This window comes from Lutra lutra, chromosome 11 (genome assembly GCF_902655055.1).
Source record: "Lutra lutra chromosome 11, mLutLut1.2, whole genome shotgun sequence".
NCBI classification, from domain to species: Eukaryota; Metazoa; Chordata; class Mammalia; order Carnivora; family Mustelidae; genus Lutra; species Lutra lutra.
In genome coordinates this window covers 36,573,532-36,596,668 of record NC_062288.1, presented here as the reverse complement: position 1 = coordinate 36,596,668, position 23,137 = coordinate 36,573,532, and the positions used below count along the sequence as shown (strand labels likewise).

At 40.2% G+C, this 23,137-nt stretch overlaps 1 protein-coding gene across 2 annotated transcripts in view; it reads left to right on the top strand.

Moving 5' to 3' along the window:
* The first annotated feature begins 9,208 nt into the window (after positions 1-9,208).
* The window catches only part of FAM133B (family with sequence similarity 133 member B), a 28,113-nt gene continuing 14,184 nt past the window's right edge, over positions 9,209-23,137 (top strand). The window contains exons 1-7 of one of the 2 annotated variants that reach the window (XM_047695270.1): positions 9,209-9,415; positions 19,012-19,109; positions 20,316-20,394; positions 21,537-21,611; positions 21,747-21,779; positions 22,218-22,280; positions 22,884-22,976. In XM_047695270.1, coding sequence (XP_047551226.1) covers positions 9,392-9,415; positions 19,012-19,109; positions 20,316-20,394; positions 21,537-21,611; positions 21,747-21,779; positions 22,218-22,280; positions 22,884-22,976 — 465 coding nt within the window. In that variant the 5' untranslated portion in view covers positions 9,209-9,391. The remainder of the gene's footprint in view (positions 9,416-19,011; positions 19,110-20,315; positions 20,395-21,536; positions 21,612-21,746; positions 21,780-22,217; positions 22,281-22,883; positions 22,977-23,137) is intronic. The other variant, XM_047695271.1, reaches the window with a different exon arrangement.

Genomic DNA, 23,137 nt, shown 5'->3' with positions numbered 1-23,137 from the left:
GAAGCCAGATAGCTTTCTGACTCGTCTTCCCCAGGCTTGGGAACTCCCCATATCCTTATAATGAAGTCTGTCTCTAGCTTCTTCTTTTTTTCCTCCATTGAACTTAGGTAGCTTGGGGAAATTTCTGTCAATTGCTGCAGAAGGCCTAGTACAGCTCCCTCTCCCCTCTACCAGTACTATAGCTTGAGGCCGCTGCTCTGCACTGTAATTAATTTCAAGCTATTGGAAAGCTAAGTGCAGGGGCGCCTGGGTGGCTCAGTAGTTGGGTGTCTGCCTTTGGCTCAGGTTGTATTCCCGGGGTCCTGGGATTGGGCTCCCTGCTCATCAGGAAGCCTGCTTCTCTCTCTCCCACTCCCCCTGTTTGTGTTCCTTCTCTCATTGTCCCTCTGACAGATAAATAAGTAAAATCTTATGAAGAAAAGAAAGAAAAGAGAGAAAGAAAAGCAAAGCTAAACTAAGTGCGAGAGTAGTGTCCTTATTTAACTGTGGGTAAAAACAATGCTAGGGGAGCCTGCACTTTTCAAATGGGAATTCCCAGAAACCTGGAGTATACAGGGGGGAGAGAATACAAAGCCACAGATAAAAAGATCTACTTTCTTCAAGTATCAATTTTGCTTAAAAGAGAAAAATGGTTTTCATTGAAGAAAGACGCTTTTTTAAGTACATAAATGGTGGAACAAATGCAAAATTCAAATTTTTTAAGTAAAATAGAGGACTTCAAAGACATTTTGTGACTTCAGTAACTGCACAGAACCACCACATCACCAGACACCACCCCCGTTACAATTCACTCCTGCAGAACATCTTCGAGAAGTACTGCATCAGCATAGAGGAGACATGAGCACTGGGAATGGAGTCTTGGTATTCTAAATCCTGTACTTCTGTGATCTCCAGGATTCCTCCTTGGAAAATGACATCTATTACGACAGTGTATTCAGAAAGCTGATAAAGTCAAGTTTACTCATATTCACTCAACACCTACTGGCCTCAGCTTTCAAACAGCACCTGATGCAAAGAGGCAAAAGTGTCCAGAGTGATGGTTTGTGACAATAGACCCTCCCTCCTGCCTGTAGGGTGTCTCTGTGATACAGTGTTATTTAACTGTGGGTGCAGCAAAAATGGCTCTCTGAAGAGGAGATGGGAGGCAATTAACATTCAAAGAGCCATCCTCCAAGTGATAGATATTCGGACATGCCTTACAAATACAATCTTGTTTCTTCAAGTCGTTCTCTCCAAGTCAGAAGTAGATGGTGGTGTCAGCTTCAAACAGTCCTAAAATAAGGTTGCACACAACAGATAAGAAAGAAATGGGATTGGGGCACCTGGGTGGCTCAGTCGGTTAAGCAGCCAACTCTCGGTTTCAGCTCAGATCATGATCTCAGGGTCATGAAATTGAGCCCTGCCTGGGGCTCTGTGCTCATAGGGGAGTCTGCTTGAGATTCTTTCCCTTCCTCTCTCTTTGCCCCTCCTCCTGCTCATGGTTGATCTCTCTTAAACAAGTCTTTTTTTTTTTTAACGTGATTGGGTGCTCTAGGGTCTAGAGGAGTCTAAAACTGAGTGGAGGTTCAATAGTGTTGAATGAATGAGTGACTGAGTCAGACAATTTATGTGTAACTTACATGTTGACTATAAAATATCTAAAAATACAAAAACTAAAGAAAACATGTTATTTGAAATCCTACCACCTAGATAAAACTACAGTTAATATATTGATAAATAATTCCTACATATCTAGCTTTACAAAGACACATGTTAGATACATGAATATTATTTTATACCACAGAAATGAACTGTGCCCACCCTTCAATAAGTTATGCTTTGGGGTGATTTATTTGCTTTACATAATATCCTGGATGATTTGTCATTTCAATAAGTACAAATTTACATCACTATGTAGTATGGCTGCATAGTATGTATGCCGTTGTGTAAAAGAACTATAATTTACTTAGCAGATCCCCTGCTGATAGACATTTCTCCCCAGTCCACCCTGTTTGTTCAGTATATGAAATACTGTTTCCAGGAGCAGTACTCTGTGAATGCATCTATTTGAGCATGTCAGTTAGATGTACGTCCTCTATTGGTCACTGGAAACTCACTCACTCACTCACTCAGCATTTACTGAACCTTTACTCTGTTCCAGGCATTGAGAGAGAAGCCGCTAAAACATCTCTAAGATTTTGACTTGAGCAGTTGGAAAGATCAAATTACCATCGACTGGAGGAGAAGAATCAGAACAAAACCCTGATGTTTATAGAGAAGGAGATACAGAAAAATAAGCGGCAAAGACTAAATGGCCTTTTCTTTTTTTAAAGATTTTATTTATTTATTTACTTATTTGAGAGGGAAAGAGAGCAGGGGGAAGACTGGAGGGAGGGGGACAAGCAGACTCCGCACTCAGCACAGTGCCTGTTGTGGAGCTTGATCTCAAGACCCTAAGATCATGACCTGAGCTGAAATCAAGAGTCAGATGCTTAACTGACTGAGCCACCACTGTGGCTTGCCCTAAATGGCCTTAAGAAGGAACATGTGATGTCAGATGAACATGATGTCTGGAGAATGATGAAAATTTTTTGAGGAGAATATAGTGATTATTGTGACAAATGCCACTGGTAGATCAAAAAAAAAAATGAGGGCTGAGAAATGACCATTGATTAAGCAATATGGAAAATATGAGTGACCTTAAAGAGAAATCCTGATGAAGTGGTGCAGGGGTAAAAAGTCCCTTCAGAGTGGATTCGGGAAGAATTGGTTGGTACATGGATGAGGAAAGTGTTAGATGTAAAATGAGAGGTACTCTCATTTTGTGTATTGTAAAATGTGTGAGGTACAAAGTAGACCTGGTACAGTGTTGAACCTAAATAGAATTTAAGTTCAACTTACTTTCCTCTTAGGTTCAAGAATAAGCCAAGATGTCAGTTTTCAGCACTTCTATTCAATATTGTGTTAGGGATCCTAGTAGTACAATAGTCAAGAAGACAGAAGGCATAAGATTTTTTTTTTAAAGATTTTATTTATTTATTTGACAGAGAGAGATCACAAGTAGATGGAGAGGCAGGCAGAGAGAGAGAGAGGGAAGCAGGATCTCTGCCGAGCAGAGAACCCGATGCGGGACTCGATCCCAGGACCCTGAGATCATGACCTGAGCCGAAGGCAGTGGCTTAACCCACTGAGCCACCCAGGCGCCCCAGAAGGCATAAGATTTGAAAGAAAGCAAAGTTGTCCTTATTCACAGACAACATGAGAGTCTATGGAGAAACTCCTAAAAAACCTACCAAAAAAAAAAAAAAAAAAAAGGCTACCAGAACAGGAGCGCTGGGGTGGCTCAGTTGATTAAGCATCAGTCTTGTGGTTTCAGCTCAGGTCATGATCTCAGTTTCCTGGGATGGAGCCCTGCATCAGGCTCCATGCTCAGTGGGAAGTCTGCTTGGGATTCTCTCTCTCCCTCTCCCTCTCCATCTGCCCCTGACCCCACCCCCCTGCTCATGTTCTCTTTCTCTCTCAAATAAATAAATAAAACTTTTTTAAAATTTTAAAATTTTGTTCTTGGAAAGAAATCATTAAGAAAATGAAAAGACAGACCACAGATTGGGGAGGGGCATATTGCAAAACATTCTGGCAAAGGATTGGTATTCAGACAAATAATCCAATTTTTTAAATAAGCAAAAGATTTGAAATAGAACTTCACCAAAGAAGATAAATAAAATAAGTGCCTGAAAAAATGGACAACTACATTAGTTATTCAGGAAACACAGTTTAAAACCACAATGAGATATCACTACATACCTCCTGGGATGGCTAAAATTTTTTTAATTTGACAACACCAAGTGTTGATGAGGACATGGGACAACTGAAACTCTCACCATTGATCTCAGTAATAAATGCAAAACAATACAGGATGCCATTTTGGAAAGAGTTGGGAGTTAAACATACAATTCAATCCAGCAACCCCACTGGTGGTATTTGCTTGGAGAAAATGAAAACATATGTGCACACCAACACTTTAATATGAATGTTCATAGCAGCTTTATTCATAATAGGCAAAAACTGTAAACAATCCAAATGGTCATCACAGTGTCCATGAAGAAGGGAACTGTGTTTATAAATGAGTGGAATATTACACAGCAATAAAAAGGAACAACTGTTGCTATGCACAGAACAGGTGAATCTCAGAAAGTATCATGATAAGTGGAAGAAATCAGACACGAAAGGATACTTCTTATTTGATTGCATTTATATGAAATTCTAGAAAACACAAAGCTAAATGTAAGGGAACTTTTTTTAGAGAAATGAAAATGTTCTATATTTTGACTGTAGTGGTACTTACATGACTATGCATTTATCAAAACTCAACAAACTATACATTTTAAACTGGTGAATTCTATTATATGTAAGCTATACCTCAAGCAAGTTAATTTTTTTAATTAAAGGTGTTCTCTTTCATTGCTAACAAAAGCCAGCCTGAAATAATTGGAGAAGAACTTTTATAGCTTGTGAGTCACCTCGATAGAGATGGAACAAGAGGAAAGTTACAGTAAAATTATCATGCATTGATTTGGTTGAAGGTCTAATGAACATCAGGAATTTTCCTTTCTGACTCACTGTACTTGGTAACTTCCACTGCCTCTGCCCTAATAATAGCACTAAGCAACAGGTTTATAAAAGGAAATGTAATTTAAGTGAATGGCTCCCTTTCGCCTGGAACCGTCATCTTCCAGTAATTTGCCAAAATGACCCAACACAAAGGGAAAGAGGAAAGGTACCCACTCTATGTTCTCTAGGCCTTTTAAGAAGACACAGAGTGGTTCCTTGGGCCACAAGTGGTTCCTTGGCCAATCTATTAGAAAGGTGATATTGTAGACATCAGGGGAATGGCACTGTTCAAAAAGGAATGCCCCAAGCCTCTGCCTTCGGCTCAGGTCATGATCCCAGGGTCCTGGGATCGAGCCCCGCATCGGGCTCTCTGCTCAGCAAGAAGCCTGCTTCCTCCTCTCTCTCTCTCTCTCTCTGCCTGCCTCTCTGCCTGCTTGTGATCTCTCTCTCTCTGTCAAGATAATAAACAAAAAGGAATGCCCCACAAATGTTATCAATGGCAAGACTTGAAGAGTCTGCAGTGTTACCCAGCATGCTATTGACATGGTTGTAAACAAACAAGGGCAAGATTCTTGCCTTGAGAATTAATGTACGTATTGAGCATATTAAGTACTCCAAGAACCAAAATAGCTTCCTGAAGTGTGTGATCAGGAAAAGAAGGAACCCAAAGAGAAAAGTCCTTGGTTTGTCTAGAGGGCTAAGCCTGCTCCACCCGGAGAAACACACTTTGTGAGAACCAGTGGAAAGGATACTGAGCTGCTGGAGCCCATTCACTATGAATTCATGGCTGATAAGTGTAAAAAAATAAAAGAACTCAAGACTATTAAGTAAGTAGGTAAGTAAATAAAGTGAATGGCTACTTGGTTTTCATGATTCAAAATCTTTAAAAATACATATATCCTCTTTATATTTTTTACAGTGAGACATATACCTGTTTGGAGCACAAGATAATCATGCTCACTCTTTTCTCTCTTTGTAGGTAAAATTATATCCAGAACTGAATGGCGAGTGTGGAATCAGAGAAAGGGGAGTTGATTAGTTGAGCAGTTTTATAATCAAATAAATCAGAAAAGAAGGCTATCTGGTGAAAAATAATTCTTATGCCCACCGCTTCAACTCACTAATACTATTATAAAGTAACCACCAGGAAGAGTTTAGTGTGTAAACTTTTCGGAAATTTCCCTAGACATATTCAAGCATATATATATAGTAAGTTAAACCATTTGAAATTGCCATTCTTATAGGTTAGAAATTGCTGAATATCAACAATTTCATGTGGTTCAGCCAATATATCTTCTTGTTAATGCTCATGCTCTCATATTCTATATATTCTTCTTCTAAAATTCTCTTAATATTGTATAGCAGCCATTTTTCTATATCAGTACATACAGCTGTATATCACTTTCTAAATATCTGGATAGTATGGGACGCCTGGGTGGCTCAGTTGGTTGGACGACTGCCTTCGGCTCAGGTCATGATCCCGGGGTCCCGGGATAGAGTCCCACATCGGGCTCCCAGCTCCATGGGGAGTCTGCTTCTCCCTCTGTCTTTCTCCTCCCTCATGCTCTCTCTCACTGTCTCGCTCTCAAATAAATAAATAAAATCTTAAAAAAAAATATCTGGATAGTTGGCCATTGCATGGATGTGCCATACTTTATTTAACCAGCTCCCTTATAATGGATATTTACCCTGTTCCCTATCTTTTACTGTTTTGCTTACTATAGTTGGATAATCACAATGACTATGTCTTCAAACATGAAAGCTCTATGCTTCCATTTCCAGTCTAGGGTTATGCCCACTCCAGCAACAAACACTTGAGTTTGTGGATTGGGTTTCTGTTGTCTCTGTTGCTGAAATTCTCACATACAATGTGAAATTCTTAGTCTTTCTCACAACAACAATGAAAAGTATAGAATATTTATACTAATAAATTTGGATACTGATCAAGTCGGTCCAAGTGTACCTAAAGATGAATTTTTTTTGAAGATTTTATTGAGTTATTTGAGAGGGAGAGGGCAAGAGAAGGAGCAGGTGGGTGAGGGAGAATCAGGGAGCCCGACATGGGGTTCGATCCTCGGATTTCGGGATCATGACCTGAGCCAAAGGAAGATGCTTAAGCAACGTAGCCACCCAGGTGCACCAAAGATGCCTTTCGAATTAAAGTCTTTGAATGCTATTCAAGTTGAAAATCCTTCCTCCAGTGAATCATTATTAGTAGTATTAATATTAAATACTGTTACTGTTAGTATTAGACCATCATCATTTAAAGCTTTTGTCTTTTATCATGCTCATGTTATTCCTTTGTTCAAAAACTTTGCCTGTAGTGGTGCCTGAGTGTCTCAGTTGGTTGAGTGTCTGACTTTTGGTTTCAGCTCAGGTCATGATCTCATGGGTCCTGAGATCGAACTCCATTCGGCTCCATGCTCAGCCAGGAAGTCTATTTGAAGATTCTGTCCCTCGCCCACTCTCTCTCTCTCTCTCAAAAAATTAATCTTAAAAAAAGGAAAAGAAAGAGGGAGGAGGGGAGAAAGAAAGGAAGGGAGGGAGGGAGGAAGAGAAGAAGAAAGAAAAAACTTTGCCTGCAGAATAATATAAAACTTCTTTCCTTGGCATTCAAGGCCCTTTGCCTCCAGCTCCAGTATACGTTTCTAGCCTTGTTTTCCCTCTGTCACATGTGGTCTATGCTGTCATATCTGATCACCTTTCCTTTTACTCAGGCTGTTCCCTCTGTCTGGAATGTTCCTCCTCTTCAGCTCCTCTGTGGGAGTCTGTCCACCTTCCCAATCCAACTGTAATGCCACTTCTCAATTATCCCTCATCCCCCAAAAGTTGTGTGATATTGTAAGTAAAGCAAAGGCTCTCAAGTTTGTAACACCTGTGTTTGAAGCCCCAGCTTCTCCATTTTCTAACTATGGGACCTGAGGCAAATTTCCTGGCTTATCTTAGCTTCAGTTTTTTCTCATCTGGAAAATGGGATGTAATTGCTTAGTCATGTCTAAGCAATTTGGGAGAAGGTATAGGTCCATAGCTAGAAGGCAAATGTATTTATTAGCAGATCACACTTGTATAGAGGAAGGATAAAGCATTTCGTTATTCTTCCGATTGAGTTACTGTAGGTTATATTCTGAGAAGGCCAGGACTGATCCAGTCTTTATGGAGTCCACTCCGATGAGCTCCCAATAGCTCTGGCCTTCTTCATTAGTTCTACAGGTCATTTTCCTGTTTCTCTGTCCTCCCATGGGATCCCATGTGCTATCTGGAAAGTGCCATGTACATTGCCAAAAGGGGAGATATCTACAGGACACAAGAAATTTCCTGTTGAATTATAGCAGTATTATATTTTTAAAATCTCTGTAATCTGTATAACAAGCCAAAGGAACTCAAAGGTAAGAAGGAGCTAAAAAGGAAAAAACAACAACAACACTATATTCTTTCACCCATCTCTATCATGTTTATGATGGAGCATTGGAAATAATATATATTAAATTCCTGGAATATTAAAAGCAGTATAAATGAGCCATTTAAAAAACCACCTTACTGTTCACAGACTCTCATCTTCCTCTTGTCCATACAAAGAAGCCTTTCTTTGGTCAGACAGTCCCCAGCTTCAATCAGGGGTAATGGAGGAGGAAGAGAAACAAGACCAGAGGACAGATTCAAAGTAAAAAGCAAAATGGGTTACTCAAGAGAATGAACATCTGTTGAGGAGTAGAACCATAAATGGCTACATTTGAGAGAGTTCGTGGAAATTTTTGAGAGAAAATGGAAGCCGGCAGCAACTGTTGTGCAATGCAATGCGAACAAGGGAAGGAGAGAGAGACAGAAATTGGGAAAGATAATTTTAAGGAGTTTTTATGTATGTAATGAGTGTAAGTCTGTTTTGCCTTTTTCCAAGAATCCAAAAAAGATCCAAGTTGATTTTCAATTACTTTCTAATAACATCATGCTTAGATGGGCCCACGTGGCCCAACATTAGCCCTGTCTATAAATAATAAATATAATGACTCCCTCTTTGGAGCCCAGATCACCTCCCTTGAAGTTTAGTACTGTACTTCCATTATTATGAAAAATCATGTACTAAAATTGGCCCTCTGTCTGTATAGCTCCCCTACTAGGTTGTAGACACGCCCTTTGAAGGAAGGGCTGATGTCTTCATCGTCTTTGTGTCCTGCATCGTATCCAGCTTCCCAGTCACCTCCTCAGTGAATTGCACAAAATAGAAATTCAACAATTAGTGTGAAATAAATGCATGTTTATGCATGTTATGTTCAATAATTCAACATAAAGTCCCATTTCTCTAGCGACATCTGTGACAGTACTGTCTTCTCCCCCACCGCTTGATGGACTCTGTTGAGGGACCCAGTCTGTGCTGGTGGTCTCTTTACCGCCAGCACTTGCGCTATGTTAAGTCCATAGTAAGCACTGGAATCATCTTCGTATCCCCTAGAATGAGGATTTCGGCGCATCAGAAATGGAAGAGTGTAAAACGGTACAATGCCGAACGGGAGTGTGTCGCCTTGTTGAGCCCGCAGTACGAGAAGAGCAGTACCCGCCTGCCCTGGGCTGGGATCCGCCAGAAGGACTGAAATCCGCCTGGAGAAGCCTGGGAACAGCGGGTGATCGCAGGCGCCCGCATCTCCTCCGCAGCGGTAGGTGGCGCTGTGGCCGGGTGCGGCCGCTAGCGCCGCGAGGCGCCTCTCTCTGGGCAGGGTAGGGAGTCGGCAGAGGGACCTCCGGCGGGCCCTTTTTGGCCGCTCTCTGGCCTCTTCTCCCTCGGCGTTTGTGGGCTCAGTCCTGCACCATGGGAAAGCGGGACAATCGGGTGGTGAGTACTCGGTGGGAAAAACAGTGGGGCGGCGCGGGAGCCGGCGGCAGAAGAGCGGAGCCCCTTGCTTTTCCCGACGGGGCCTGAGGGTCAGCGGCGGCGCTTGGACCTCGAGCCGGGCGACCCAGCTCCCCCCATCCCCGCCGGCCCCAGACGCGCGTGCGCCGCGCACGCAGTTGGCGCCTTTGGGCCCCCCACTCTCCTCACTTCTCTCTCGAGTCACCCTTTTTTCTCAACCCCGCCGCACCTTGGGTCGGTGCTTCCTGGCTCCCTTCCCTCCTCCCGCACTCGGGCTGGCGGTGCCCAGTTTTTGGAGCCACAACGGCTCAAGGAATTCGTCTCCTCTTGGGTGTACGTCCGGAGTCTGAGGCCCCTGGAGGCTCCGGGACTCGCCCTCTCGTGGGGATCGCCCACCCTGGCTCCGGGCCCCTGCGGGGCGCACGCAGGTGGGATGGAGGCGTGGAGGCCTCGGGCGCGGCTCCTTTCCGTGGGCCTGCTGCGCGCCCAGTTCTAGCGGCAGGCAGCCTCCCGTTTGAGAACCAGCATGGAAGCATTTGGCTTCGTGTCCTCAGCACTTAGCACGACCTGGCACCTAGTAGGCCCTGTGTAAGAGTGAAGGGTGCAGTCAGTTGTCTTTGGAATCAGGCGTGGACTGGCGTGTCAGTTTTGGACCCTCGGGAGTTGAGTGACCAAGACGAGTTGCTTTTCTTTTCCGAGCTTCAGTGTCTTCATCTCTAAAGGGGTATCAGTGTTCTCCACAACTTTGCAAAATAGTTAAAACCGCAGAAGGCAGATGGCCAGGGAATGCTTGGCATGAAAGTTGTTGTAGTAAATGAGATAAAGGAGACACAGGAATAAGTAATAGCAGAAAGAGTAAGAAATACTTGATGATGGAGATTCGTGGTTCTGAAGGCATTCAAAAGAGAAGGTGCTTTTGACAAGAGGGGGAAGAAGGCGTTCTTCATGGCTGCTAGTTTGGTCTGGAAAGTCCACAGATTATAAATCAGACTGGATGGATGGTAAACATAATAGGTTGCAGCCTTACGGTTCCTGGAATTTATCTGTGACAGAGTTTTAGCCACTGAGCAGCAAAACATAAATAAATGCATTACATACATGTATGCAGTTATTAAAGTTAATATACTAAATTTAATGAACTTTTGTATTCAGTGATTATTGCCTTTTCAGGCGGGGGGAGCTGCTAAAAGAGCTTTACTTTTATGAAATGAGGGCATTTCTTATGTTCAAAAGGTGTGTTTTAATTTTATATAGCCTTCATAATCAAAGATGTCTAGGAACCACAGTGGTGAGCCTTACAAGGTTAAGGAATGACCGTAGGTCAGACCTTGTTCTGATATCCTGATTTTCATAGAGTTGAAATGGTGTTCTGCTGGAGCATCTTTAGGTTTGAGGCATTGAGAGTGTTTTGATTCTTTAATGACTGAGAGTTTGAATGTTTAGAAATCATCAGACCTTGGATACCATTTCATACAAAGACCGAGGATGTTTTGTTTTTCTTTTACTGGGGAAAAGTGTTGGTTTACATATCCCTTTGAAGCATTTGAAACTTTTCAAATTAGCTTCATTTACTAGAACATTTTGATAACAACTCTGGGCTCTGCTTATTACTTGGTATGCTGTCATGGCACAGAGTGTTCTCGTAAGATTTTTTATTTGCACTTGAAAGGCTGTGGGAATGAAAACATGAAATCAAGAGTTAGAAGACAGGTTGTCTAGTTTAGTCTCCTTGTCGCATGGAGGAGGAGATGGAACTGTATAAACTCAGACCAAAACTTGGGTCATCTGATACTAAGTTTAGTACATCGTAACTCTTGGTTTTAAATAAAAGGATTGTTTGCCTCTGAAAACAATGGTATTTTTTCTTCTTACATTGATAGTAAAATCATAGTCCTAAAGATGATAGAATTGCTTTCTAAAAAAACTCATAGGGGTGCCAGGGTGGCTCAGTGGATTAAGTCTCTGCCTTCAGCTCAGGTCATGATCTCGGGGTCCTGGGATTGAGCCCCACATCGGGCTCTCTTCTCAGGGAGCCTACTTCCCCCTCTCTCTCTGCCTGCCTCTCTGCCTACTTGTGATCTCTCTCTCTCTCTGTCAAATAAATAAATAAAATCTTTAAAAAAAATAAAAATAAATTTAAAAAACTCATGAAGTCTACATCAAAGGTTTTGTTTTGTTTTCAAAAAAGACTGCTTTGGGGCGCCTGGCCGGCTTAGTTGGCAGAACATGCTACTCTTGAGCTCAGGGTTTTAAGTTCAAGCCTCACCTTGCGTGTAGAGATTACTTAAAATCTTTTTTTTTTTTTTTTCTTTAAAGTAGACTTTACTTTTTAGAGCAGTTTTGGATTCATAGGGAAATTGAGCATTGAGTACTGAGAGCTCCCATATATTCCAGGACCAGTCATGCACAGCCTCACCTACTTTGAAAGCTGTTGCAGAGTGGTACATTGTTAAAATTGATGAACCTGTCTTGACACATTATTTTCACCTGTAGTCCATGCTTGACATCAGGGTTCGCTCTAGGTGTTGTACATTCTTGAGCAGCTTTTTTTTTAACTGAACATTTTAGTTCTCAAGATTTGTAAAGTGTTCATAAATTCATGATGGCCACTGGTTGGTTGTCCCCATTGTTTTCAGAAGTTTCCCTCATGTTCTTGTTACTTTTTGCCCTCTGAAACAGATATATCCTCTAGATAAAAATAGGTAATCAAAGTAACAAATGAAGGTCTGCACATTTTGTTTTTGCGTCCTTTTTAGTACCTGCCCACTTACGTATTCCCTTGAGTCCAATTTGCCATCCTGAGTTTCTTTTTTAAGATTTTATTTTTAGGGCGCCTGGGTGGCTCAGTTGGTTAAGCGACTGCCTTCAGCTCAGGTCATGATCCTGGAGTCCTGGGATCGAGTCCCACATCAGGCTCCCAGCTCCACGGGGAGTCTGCTTCTCCCTCTGACCTTCTCCTTGCTCATGCTCTCTCTCACTGTCTCTCTCTTCTCTCAAATAAATAAATAATGTTTAAAAAAAAAAATTTTATTTTTAAGGGGTGCCTAGGTGGCTAGGTGGTTTGGGCCTCTGCCTTCAGTTGAGGTCATGATCTCCGGGTCCTGGGATCAAGCCCTGCATCAGGCTTTCTACTCAACAGGGAGCGTGCTCCACCCCCCTCCCCCGACCTTCCACCTACCTCTCTGCCTACTTGTGATCTCTGTCAAATAAATAAATAAAATCTTTAAGGAAAAAAAAAAGATTTTATTTTTAAGTACTCTCTACACCCACGTGGGGCTCGATCTGGCAGCCCCTGAGATCAGGAGTTGTGTGCTCCACCGACTGAGCCTGCTGGGTGCCCCAATATCCGGAGTTTCACAAAGAGATTGTTTTCTGTTACCCAAACTCATGCAGCAGTTTGGAGCCACAGACATTTCTAATTACATATGAATACAAGTGTTTGATTTATAAGATCACAGTATTTAAAGTGATTAAGTCATAGTGAGACAGTTTAAGAAATTGCATACTTTCTATATTTTAACTGATGCCTAACCATTCACCCCCTTAGTGTTAAGAATATTGTTTTTCATACTGATACACAGTATGTGAAAAGACTTTCTCTTTGTAAGAAAATTAATTCTTCTGTCTTAAAAACCTTTCTGTTGTGCATAGTAAAAAGAAGCCTTGTTGCAGGTGCCCTGGGTGGCTCGGTGTGTTAAAGCCTCTGCCTTTGGCTCACATCATGATCCCAGGGTCCTAGGATCAGCCCTGCATAGGGCTCTCTGCTCAGCAGGGATACTGCTTCCCACTCTCTGCCTGCCTCTCTGCCTACTTGTGATCTCTGTCAAATAAATAAATAAAAAATCTTAAAAAAAAAAAAAAAAAGCATTGTTGCTTATTGTTTACGAGCATAGACCATCAAGTGTTTTTGCAAAGGAGCCTAACACGGAAGATGCACTTAATAAATACCGCTGTTACAATTGAAATAAATAATTGAGATATGTGGGATGTACTTATGCAGGCTAAGGGTAGTGTTTATGGTCAAAAGCTTGAAAGTTAAACCTTATTGCATAGACAGATAGCTCATGTGATAGTACCATAAGTCGTCTGTAATTAATAGCCTTAGCATGTGAATATATTACTTTACTATTTAATTTTCCCCTGAAAAGTAAACCCTAAGACAGACTGGTATGTACTTTGGGGAAGCAGTTTCACAATAGACATAAGGCACATAGAAATGTTAATTGATGTAATTTTAAGATACATGCTAGAATATTTGAAGACTGTCAAATGTGGTAAATGTGTTATGATTTTTTTTTTTTTAAGTAGGCTCTGTGCCCAAAATTAGGCTTAAACTCATGACCCCAAGATCAAGAGTCAGATCAAGAGTAGCATGCTCGGGGCGCCTGGGTGGCTCAGTGGGTTAAAGCCTCTGCCTTCTGCTCAGGTCATGATCCCACGGTCCTGGGATCGAGCCCCGCATCGGGCTCTCTGCTCAGCGGGGAGCCTGCTTCCTCCTCTCTCTCTCTGCCTGCCTCTCTGCCTACTTGTGATCTCTGCCTGTCAAATAAATAAATAAATAAAATCTTAAAAAAAAAAAAAGTAACATGCTCTATTGACTAAGCCAGCTAGATCCCCCACAATTTTTTTTTAATTAGAGTGAAAAGTTGCCACTGTACTCAACTTTTACTTGAAGACAGTTCAGCCCTCTGAATTGGCAGCATTGTGGTTAAATTTTTTTCATTCTGTTTACCTTTAATATTATAATGATTTTTGTATGTAGTTTTTTTTTTTCCATTTTGTTTTTCTTTTATAAAGGTAGTGGGTTGTTGTTGTTTTTAATCTCTCCAGTGTATGAAATGATGAAAGTGAACCTTGCCCTGTACATTTTGGTACATCTGGATTTTAAAAAAAATTTTATAGCTGTTTATTAAGATGGTATCTTGGTTTTTGGTAACTTGCTTTTGCTTTTCATTTGAGAAATCTTGGACATCTTTCCATATCAGTAACTGTAGATCTACTCTTTTTAGTGGCTGCATAGTATTGATTTTGAGGGTATACTTTATAATGCATCTCAGTTTGATAGCTCTTTGTGTACTTTCCATTTTCCCTATTTTAGTAATTTAGTTTTGAACATCCTTGTATCTGTTTGCATTCTTTGGAAATGAACAGTTTTTACAATTTTAAGCTTAAGATAATTTATTCTTAACTGCTACTAAAATTATGTCATGGTGCCAAAGAAATGAGAAGATGTTAGATGGACAGATAGATAATCTCCCATTGTAAAAATGATGAGCTTGGCTTTGCACATTGTACCTGCTTCTGGTTGTTAGGATTGTCAGGGTCATTAGTAGGGCTAGCAACTCTTCTATTGCAGCCTCCATTGGTTGTCATATTTCCACATGAACTGAGTGAAATTCTTAGCAGAGGCAGTTGAATGAAATATTTGAGAACATAACAGTTGATGTAAAACATGTCACTATATGCCTCTCTGTAAAGAGAGTTGAATTTAATACTCACATCTAGCCCTGATCCTGTAAACATCCCTGACATTAAGAGCTCTAGCATTAGTTCCTGCCTGTAAGAAAATTATGTTAATGGATTTTTCATCCCGAGTAATTAGTTAGGCAGTCTCCAGTTGAATGGAAGTAGTTTTCAGTATGTGTTATTTATTTTTTTTTTAATTTTTTTATTTTTTTCAGCATAACAGTATTCATTATTTTTGCACCACCCAGTGCTCCATGCAATCCGTGCCCTCTACAATACCCACCACCTGGTGCCCCCAACCTCCCACCCCCCACCCCTTCAAAATTCTCAGATCGTTTTTCAGAGTCCATAGTCTCTCATGGTTCACCTCCCCTTCCAATTTCCCTCAACTCCCTTCTCCTCTCCATCTCCCCTTGTCCTCCATGCTATTTGTTATGCTCCACAAATAAGTGAAACCATATGATAATTGACTCTCTCTGCTTGACTTATTTCACTCAGCATAATCTCTTCCAGTCCCGTCCATGTTGCTACAAAACTTGGGGATTCATCCTTTCTTTCTTTTTTTTTTTTTTTTTTTTACAGCTTTATAAACATATATTTTTATCCCCAGGGGTACAGGTCTGCGAATCGCCCGGTTTACACACTTCACAACACTCACCATAGCACATACCCTCCCCGATATCCATAACCCCACCCCCTCTCCCAACCCCCTCCCCCCATCAACCCTCAGTTTGTTTTGTGAGATTAAGAGTTACTTATGGTCAGTATGTGTTATTTATAATGGTTTTATATTGTTTGTTCTGCCAGAGAAATCTGGAAATATATAACCCATATTTGTTATTTGGCAAATATTGGTTATTTTCACAGGTTTTGCTAAATAAAATGCAACAAATACATTAACATCCTTTCACTTCCTTGTGAACATTAAGTAATGGGTTTAAGGCCTTAAAATCAACTTTGGTAGTAGTGATTTTCGACCACAATTCTTTTTATTTAAAAAGTGGAAGAAAGGGGCGCCTGGGTGGCTCAGTGGGTTAAGCCGCTGCCTTTGGCTCAGGTCATGATCCCAGGTCCTGGGTTCAAGCCCCACATCGGGCTTTCTGCTGAGCAGGGAGCCTGCTTCCTCCTCTCTCTCTGCCTGCCTCTCTGCCTACTTGTGATTTCTCTCTGTCAAATAAATAAATAAAATCTTAAAAAAAAAAAAAGTGGAAGAAAAAAATAAATTTTTTTTAAAACTGGAAGAGTTTTGGGGCACCTGGGTGGCTCAGTGAGTTAAGCATCCAACTTTTGATTTCAGCTGAGGTCATGATCTTGGCATTGTGGGATCCAGCCCTGTGTGGAGCTTCGTGCTCAGCGCAGAGTCTGCTTGTCCCTCTACCTATGCTCCTCCCCAGCTCACGCTCTCTTTCTCAAATAAATAAATGAAATCTTTAAAATAAGTAAATAAATAAAAGAGTTTTTGTAAATGCTTACTGGACTGGGTTAAATTTCTAAAACCAGAGGTGGCTGGGTGGCTCAGTTGGTTAAGCATCTGCTTTCAGGGGCCTCTGGGTGGTTCAGTGGGTTAGGCCTCTGTCTTCGGCTCGTGATCTCAGGGTCCTGGGATCAAGCCACGTATCAGGCTCTCTGCTCAGCGGGGAGCCTGCTTCCCCCTCTATCTCTGCCTGCCTCTTTGCCTACTTGTGATCTCTGACAAATAAATAAATAGAATCTTAAAAAAAAAAAAAAAAGCATCTGCTTTCAGCTCAGGTCATGATCCCACGGTCCTGGGACCAAGTCCCACATTGGGCTACTGCTCAGCACGGAGTCTGCTTCTTCCTCTGCCCCTTCTCTCTCTCTCGTGCACTCTCTCTAATAAATCTTTATTTTTTTTAAAGATTTTATTTTTTTGACAGAAAAACACAGCAAGAGAGGAACACAAGCAAGGGGAGTGGGAGGGGGACAGTAGGCTTCCTTAGGAGCAGGGAGCCCTGTGCAGGGCTCAATCCCAGGACCCTGGGAACGTGAATGTGAACTGAGCCACACAGGCATTAAAATAATTTTAATAAAACAACATCTCTTTGCTAGATACTGTCATTAACAAAGAAGCCTGCTTTATTTTGTCTGGATATGTTTTTGAAAAAAGCATCTAAAAATGTGTTTTTGTGCTATGATAAGTGCAATATACATAGCATAGTTTGATTTGGGGTGTTCTTTATTGTGTAGAAAAAAACATAACAAAGTTCACTGTCTTGGCCATTTTTAAATGTTTAAGTCCGTGGCATTAAGTTCATTCACACTGTTATGCAACTGTTGCCACTGTCCATTTCCAGAACTTTTCATCATCCCAAACAAGCTCTGTACCCATTAAATAGTAACTCCCAATCACCTATCCCCCGCAGCCCCTGGAAATCCCTTTTTTCTTTCTGTCTCTATGAATTTGCATATTCTAGGTACCTCATATAAGTTGGACCATATAAGATTTGTCATTTTATGTCTAGAATGTTTCTCTTAGCATGTTAGCAAGGTTCATTCATGTTGTAGCCTATTAAGAATTTCATTTCTTTTTTCTTTTCTTTTTGTTTTAAGTGGGGGACGGAGGGAAAGAAAGAATCTTAAACAGGCTCCAGGTCCAGTACAAAGCCAGATGCAGAGCTCAGTCTCATGACCCTGAGATCAGGACCTGAGCTGAAATCAACAGTCACATGCTTAACTGACTGAGCCACCCAGGCTCACAAATGTCATTTCTTTCTGAGGCTGAGTAATACTCCATTTTGTGTATGTGCCACATTTTGTTTATCCACTTATCAGTAGATGGATATTTGGATTGTTCTCACTTTCGGCTGTCATGTATAATGCTGCTGTGAACAGGAGTGTACAAGTATCTGTTTGAGTCCCTGCTTTCAGTTATTGTTCAGTTCCATTTAGAGTTGGAATCGTTGGATCGTCTGGTCATTCTCTATTGAACTTTTTGAGGAAACCAACTTTTCCATGAGAGCTGCACCCTTTTATATTCTCACCAGCAATGTGTAAAGATTGCAGTTTCTCCCTCTTTTTGACACCATGTGTTATTTTCTGGTTTTGATAATAGTCATCCTGATGGGTGCAAGGTGACATCTCATTGTAGTTTGATTTGCATTTCCCCAGTGACTGGTGAGTTGAACATCTCTTCATGTGCTCTTGGACATTTGAATATCTTCTTCGGAGAAATGTTTATTCAGGTCCTTTGCACATTTACTGGGATCATTTGGGTTTTTTGCTGTTGAGTTGTAGGATTTCTTTATGCATTCTGGATACTAATTCCTTATTAAATGTATGAGTTGCAAATATTTTCTTCCATTCTGTGGATTGTCTTTTCACTCTTTTGGTAGTGTTCTTTGATATACAAATGTTTTAATTTTTATAAAGTCCTCTTTATCTGTTTTTTTTTTTCTTTTGTTGTCTGTGCATAATTTAATTTTTTGGTGTCAACAGTTGGCAAGTCAAATTGCCATCAGCATGGCATAGTACTTTCTGAGATAAAAGATACAGTAGATTAAGCAATAAATTGAAAGTTACATCTTTAGGGGCACCTGGGTGGCTCAGTGGGTTAAAGCCTGTGCCTTCGGCTCAGGTCATGATCCCAGGGTCCTGGGATCGAGCCCCGCATTGGGCTCTCTACTTAGCAGGGAGTCTACTTCCTCCTCTCTGCCTGCCTCTCTGCCTACTTGTGATCTCTGTCTGTCAAATAAATAAATAAAATCTTAAAAAAAAAAAGTTACATCTTTAACTTCTTCACAACTAAGTTTCTTCCTTTGCCAGTGAGCATAGTGTTATAGTCTTACAGGGTTATCGGGCTTTAGGAGAAGACATTATAAAGTAATCTTACAGTAAGAAAGAGGTATCACTATTATTTTCATTAAATCTCTGGTGAAAAACATTTTTTTTCTGTGAAATAGCGATATTACTCATCTCCCAAACTTGTAAGACTTAGTAGACTATTAAATTTATTTTTTATAACAAAAATTTGCTTAGTCAGATTTTTCATGCTTAGTTAGATATAGTATGCATTTATAATAAAGCATGCTTGGTGAGTAAATGAGCATTTGCATTTTTATTTTTTTAATTGAGTTAATTTTTATTCTTTCCTCAAGGCCTATATGAACCCAATAGCAATGGCCAGATCAAGGGGTCCAATCCAGTCTTCGGGGCCAACGATCCAAGATTATCTGAATCGACCAAGGCCTACCTGGTATTTGTAAAACAATTTAGACATTTATAAGGTTTTCGTAAATTTTTTAAAGGTTACTGTTACAACTCTTACTGCTTGCAGATCAGCTGTCACAAACATAATTTTTGAAGTGATATTCATAGGTGCTTTCTTGTCAGTGTATGAAACACATGCATCATGCATAACTGTAAAGCAAGTATTTGAGAACCCACCATCCTATATAGCTACCAGATAACCTTTCATACTGTTCTCTTCTCTACCTCTAAAGAGGTAGAAGGACTCCCAGATAGATGTACTTTTGGATAAGATTTATTACAGAGTGTACCAGCCACAGTCGACAAAGGGAAAAGGAGCATGGGGTGAAGTCTCGGGGAGACTAGGCTCAGACTTGTACGGCTTCTTCTCTTGTGGAATCACATAGGATGCATTTAGAACCTCAGCAATGAGTTGTCTTAACACATATGAGATGTTGCCAACAAGGGGAGTTTGTGAGAGACTCCGTGTGCCCAGGGCTTTTATTGGGGACTGGTCAGCCTCTGCCTATCAGGTGTCAAAATTCCAGACTCCCAGAAGAAATGCAGGTGATCACCCTCAACAGTAGTATTCGTACAGTGAGCTACTCTTATGAGGAAATGGTAAGGACCTTTCCAGAATCCAAATTCCCAGATGCCAGCCAGGGCTAAACTCGTAAATGGGCCTTTCTAGGAATAAGCTGTCAGGCATGCTGTATCAACTCTTCTGTCCAGTATGTGAGGTGCATTATAAAATTAATGTTTAGTATAAAAATAGTAGTTTAAATAGACTTTAGCTCACCCTAACACTGAAACTACTAGCTTTGGGAATCGAAGCAGAATTTATACCGTCCTCAAGCTTCCCTTCTTTTTCTGTAAAATAGGAGTAATAATACTGTGTTTTCTCACAGGATTATTAGGATTAAAGTAGCATGTATTAAAAACAGTGCCACTTGTATGTAAGTGCTCAGATGTTTGGTGTATTAGCTCTTACAATCCATACTTAGAAAAGGAATGATCAGTGGTATCTGACAGAGTGTATTCATAATACTTGATTAAGGAGGATGTGAGCAAAATAATTTTAAACATATCAACACTGAAATGGAGGTTTATTAGGATATTAAGAAATTTTTATTTATGAAATTTTTGTTCTGTTTGTAAGCATCCACCTCTAATAGGAATTGCTTGAAAACTTACTTATTTCCTATTTTTTAAGGGAAGAAGTGAAAGAACAATTAGAAAAGAAAAAGAAAGGCTCCAAAGCATTGGCTGAATTTGAAGAAAAAATGAATGAGGTTTGTAAATAGTACTTGTTTGAAAAAATAGGCACCCTAAATGTATGATTTCTTTAAAATAAAAAGAGGAAAACCATATTACAGTAATTTATGTCATCTTGGGTTTTCTAAAATTGACTTCTCTTTAGCTTCCCATGCCCCCGTGTGCTCATATTACCCTGAGATTTCCATGATATTTGCCTGTTTTGATTACAAACATGTGTGTAGTATTTCAGCTACAATGTAGATTAATTCAGGGTTGCCTAGCTAGCTCATTCAGTAGAGTGAGCAACTCTTGAACTCAGGATTGTGATTTTGAGCCCCCATGTTGGGTAGAGAGATTACTTAAAATTTTTTAAAAATATATATGGATGGATGAATAGATAAATTCAGCTTTTACTGTCTGGAAATAGAATCTAACCATCTTCGTTAAAAAGAAAAAGTTCTCAGCCTCACTGATAATACTGACTACTCCTCTCAATATACAGTGTAGAACTCCCACTCTTTAATACCCTCTTTGAAAAGGGCTAGTGGGGCCAGGTGCCTGGGTGGCTCAGTCAGTTAGGTGGCCAACTCTTGATTTCAGCTCAGGTCATGATCTCAGGGTCTAGGGATTGAGCCCCATGTCAGGCTTCAGGCTCAGCTGGGAGTCTGCTTATCCCTCTCCCTTCCCCTCTATCCCTCTCCCTGCTTGCATGCACAAGCACTCTCTCTAATAAATAAATAAAATCTTTTTTTTTTTTTTTTTTTTTTAAAGAAAAGAACTAGTGTGGCTGGTGCCTGCGTGGCTCAGTGGCTTAAGCGGCTGAGTTGATTTTGGCTCAGGTCACGATCTCAGGGTTGTGAGATCGAGCCCCACCTCAGACTCCATGCAGAGTCTGCTTAAGATTCTCTCTCCCTCTCCTTCCCACTCTCCACCCCACCCCCACTCATGCTCTCAAAAGAAGGAAGGAAAGAAAGAAAGAAAAGAGCTCGTAAAGGAGAAAAGAGCTAGTAAAGGGTCTTTTGGTGACAGGGTTCTGGCACCTGTACTTTTCCCTGTACTTAGAGGCCAAGATGGTGAGAGGTAGTAGAGGACAGAGGAAAGGAAGTAGTGGCTGTCTATATCAGGTGTATTACAAGGGGATAGATAGCCTCTGATGGTGTTTATAACCTTTTTGCAGAACTGGAAGAAAGAACTAGAAAAACACAGGGAGAAGTTACTAAGTGGAAGTGAGAGCTCATCCAAAAAAAGACAGGTAATGCCATTTGAGCTTAATGCTGTTTTTAATGTCCTATCTGGGTTTTCATAATCTGTGTACTACTGTCAATAGATAATTTTAAAAACTCACATCAACTTATTTAGATTTGTACTTTTATTTGTTTGCTTTTAGAGAAAGAAAAAAGAAAAGAAGAAATCTGGTAGGGTGAGCAAAAGTTTTCCATTTTTCTAAATGTTACAATTAAGAGCCTACAAGAAAAGTAAGAATAATTTTTATGATCTGTATGTTAACTGTAAATGAGTCAAGGAGTCTTGAAGTCCTTTAATAGTTATGGGTGGGTTTTATTCTATTAGCAGTATAAAGAAAAGCACTTACTTCCTTATATCCTGGTAACTCTGTTGCTGTCAGGGAGAGAAAGAGGGAACATTGATTACCATTGGCATATCTGACATTACTTTGTTGAGCCTTTTTCGTGTATATGAGGGAGTGTGGGGAGTGTGATATTTGACATTTTAATATTTAAGGCATCTGAGTAGATCTCTCAGACCACTAGATTGATTTCGTTAAGTATTTGAGAGACTTAGTGATAAGAAAAATAATTCCTGCATCTCACAAGCTTTAATTATTTTGTGCTTGGTCAAGTATTCATCTTCTTCTTCATCAAGCTCTGATTCTTCCAGCAGTTCTTCAGATTCTGAAGATGAGGTAAGACTTGCCTGTAATGGTTTATGAAATAATAATCTCTAGGTTTTGTTTTGTTTTTTAATGACAAGAGGAAATCCATTATGAAATACCTGTTAGAAACTTTGGCTTCCAGGTTTTGGTTCATTATCCATAACTGAGAGCACTGATATGAATAAATAACTAGATATTTAAGTATATATTTAAATATAAATATATATATATTCCTAAATTTGTCTTATTCTCTTTAAAAACATCAGTAAAAGAAATGGAGTCTAAAAATTTAAAATGCTATTTGACTAGATGCTAGAGGTTACATGTGATTTAAATTACTTGACTTTTTTTATAAAGCAGGAAGGTTAATATAAGTTACATTTTAAGCATTACTTATGAATGGGGCACCTGGCTGGCTCAGTCAGTAGAGCATATGACTCTTGATCTTGGGTTTGTGAGCTCAGGCCCCGCATGGGCATAGAGTTTGATTAAAAAATTATTAAGTAAAACATGCACTTGCAAACTGGTTCTTTCATTTAAGCTTTGTTCATTGATAAAGTTTTGGTATTAATAAAATGCATCGATTATATTTTTGAAAGAGAAAGCAAATGTTTCTAAAAATGTTTTATATAGGACAAAAAACAAGGAAAAAGGAAAAAGAAAAAGAAGAACCGTTCACATAAATCTTCTGAAAGCTCCATGTCAGAAACTGAATCGGACAGTAAGGTAAAATCAGGAACATTTTGGATAACAAACACATTTTTTTTTCCCCTTTTAGATCATCCTGTCTTAAATTGCTGTCAGTTTACAAATGAGATGCTATTTTTTGTACTTTGATGGACTGTGCCACTCAATTAATAAACTTAATATCTTAAATATGGGATTTT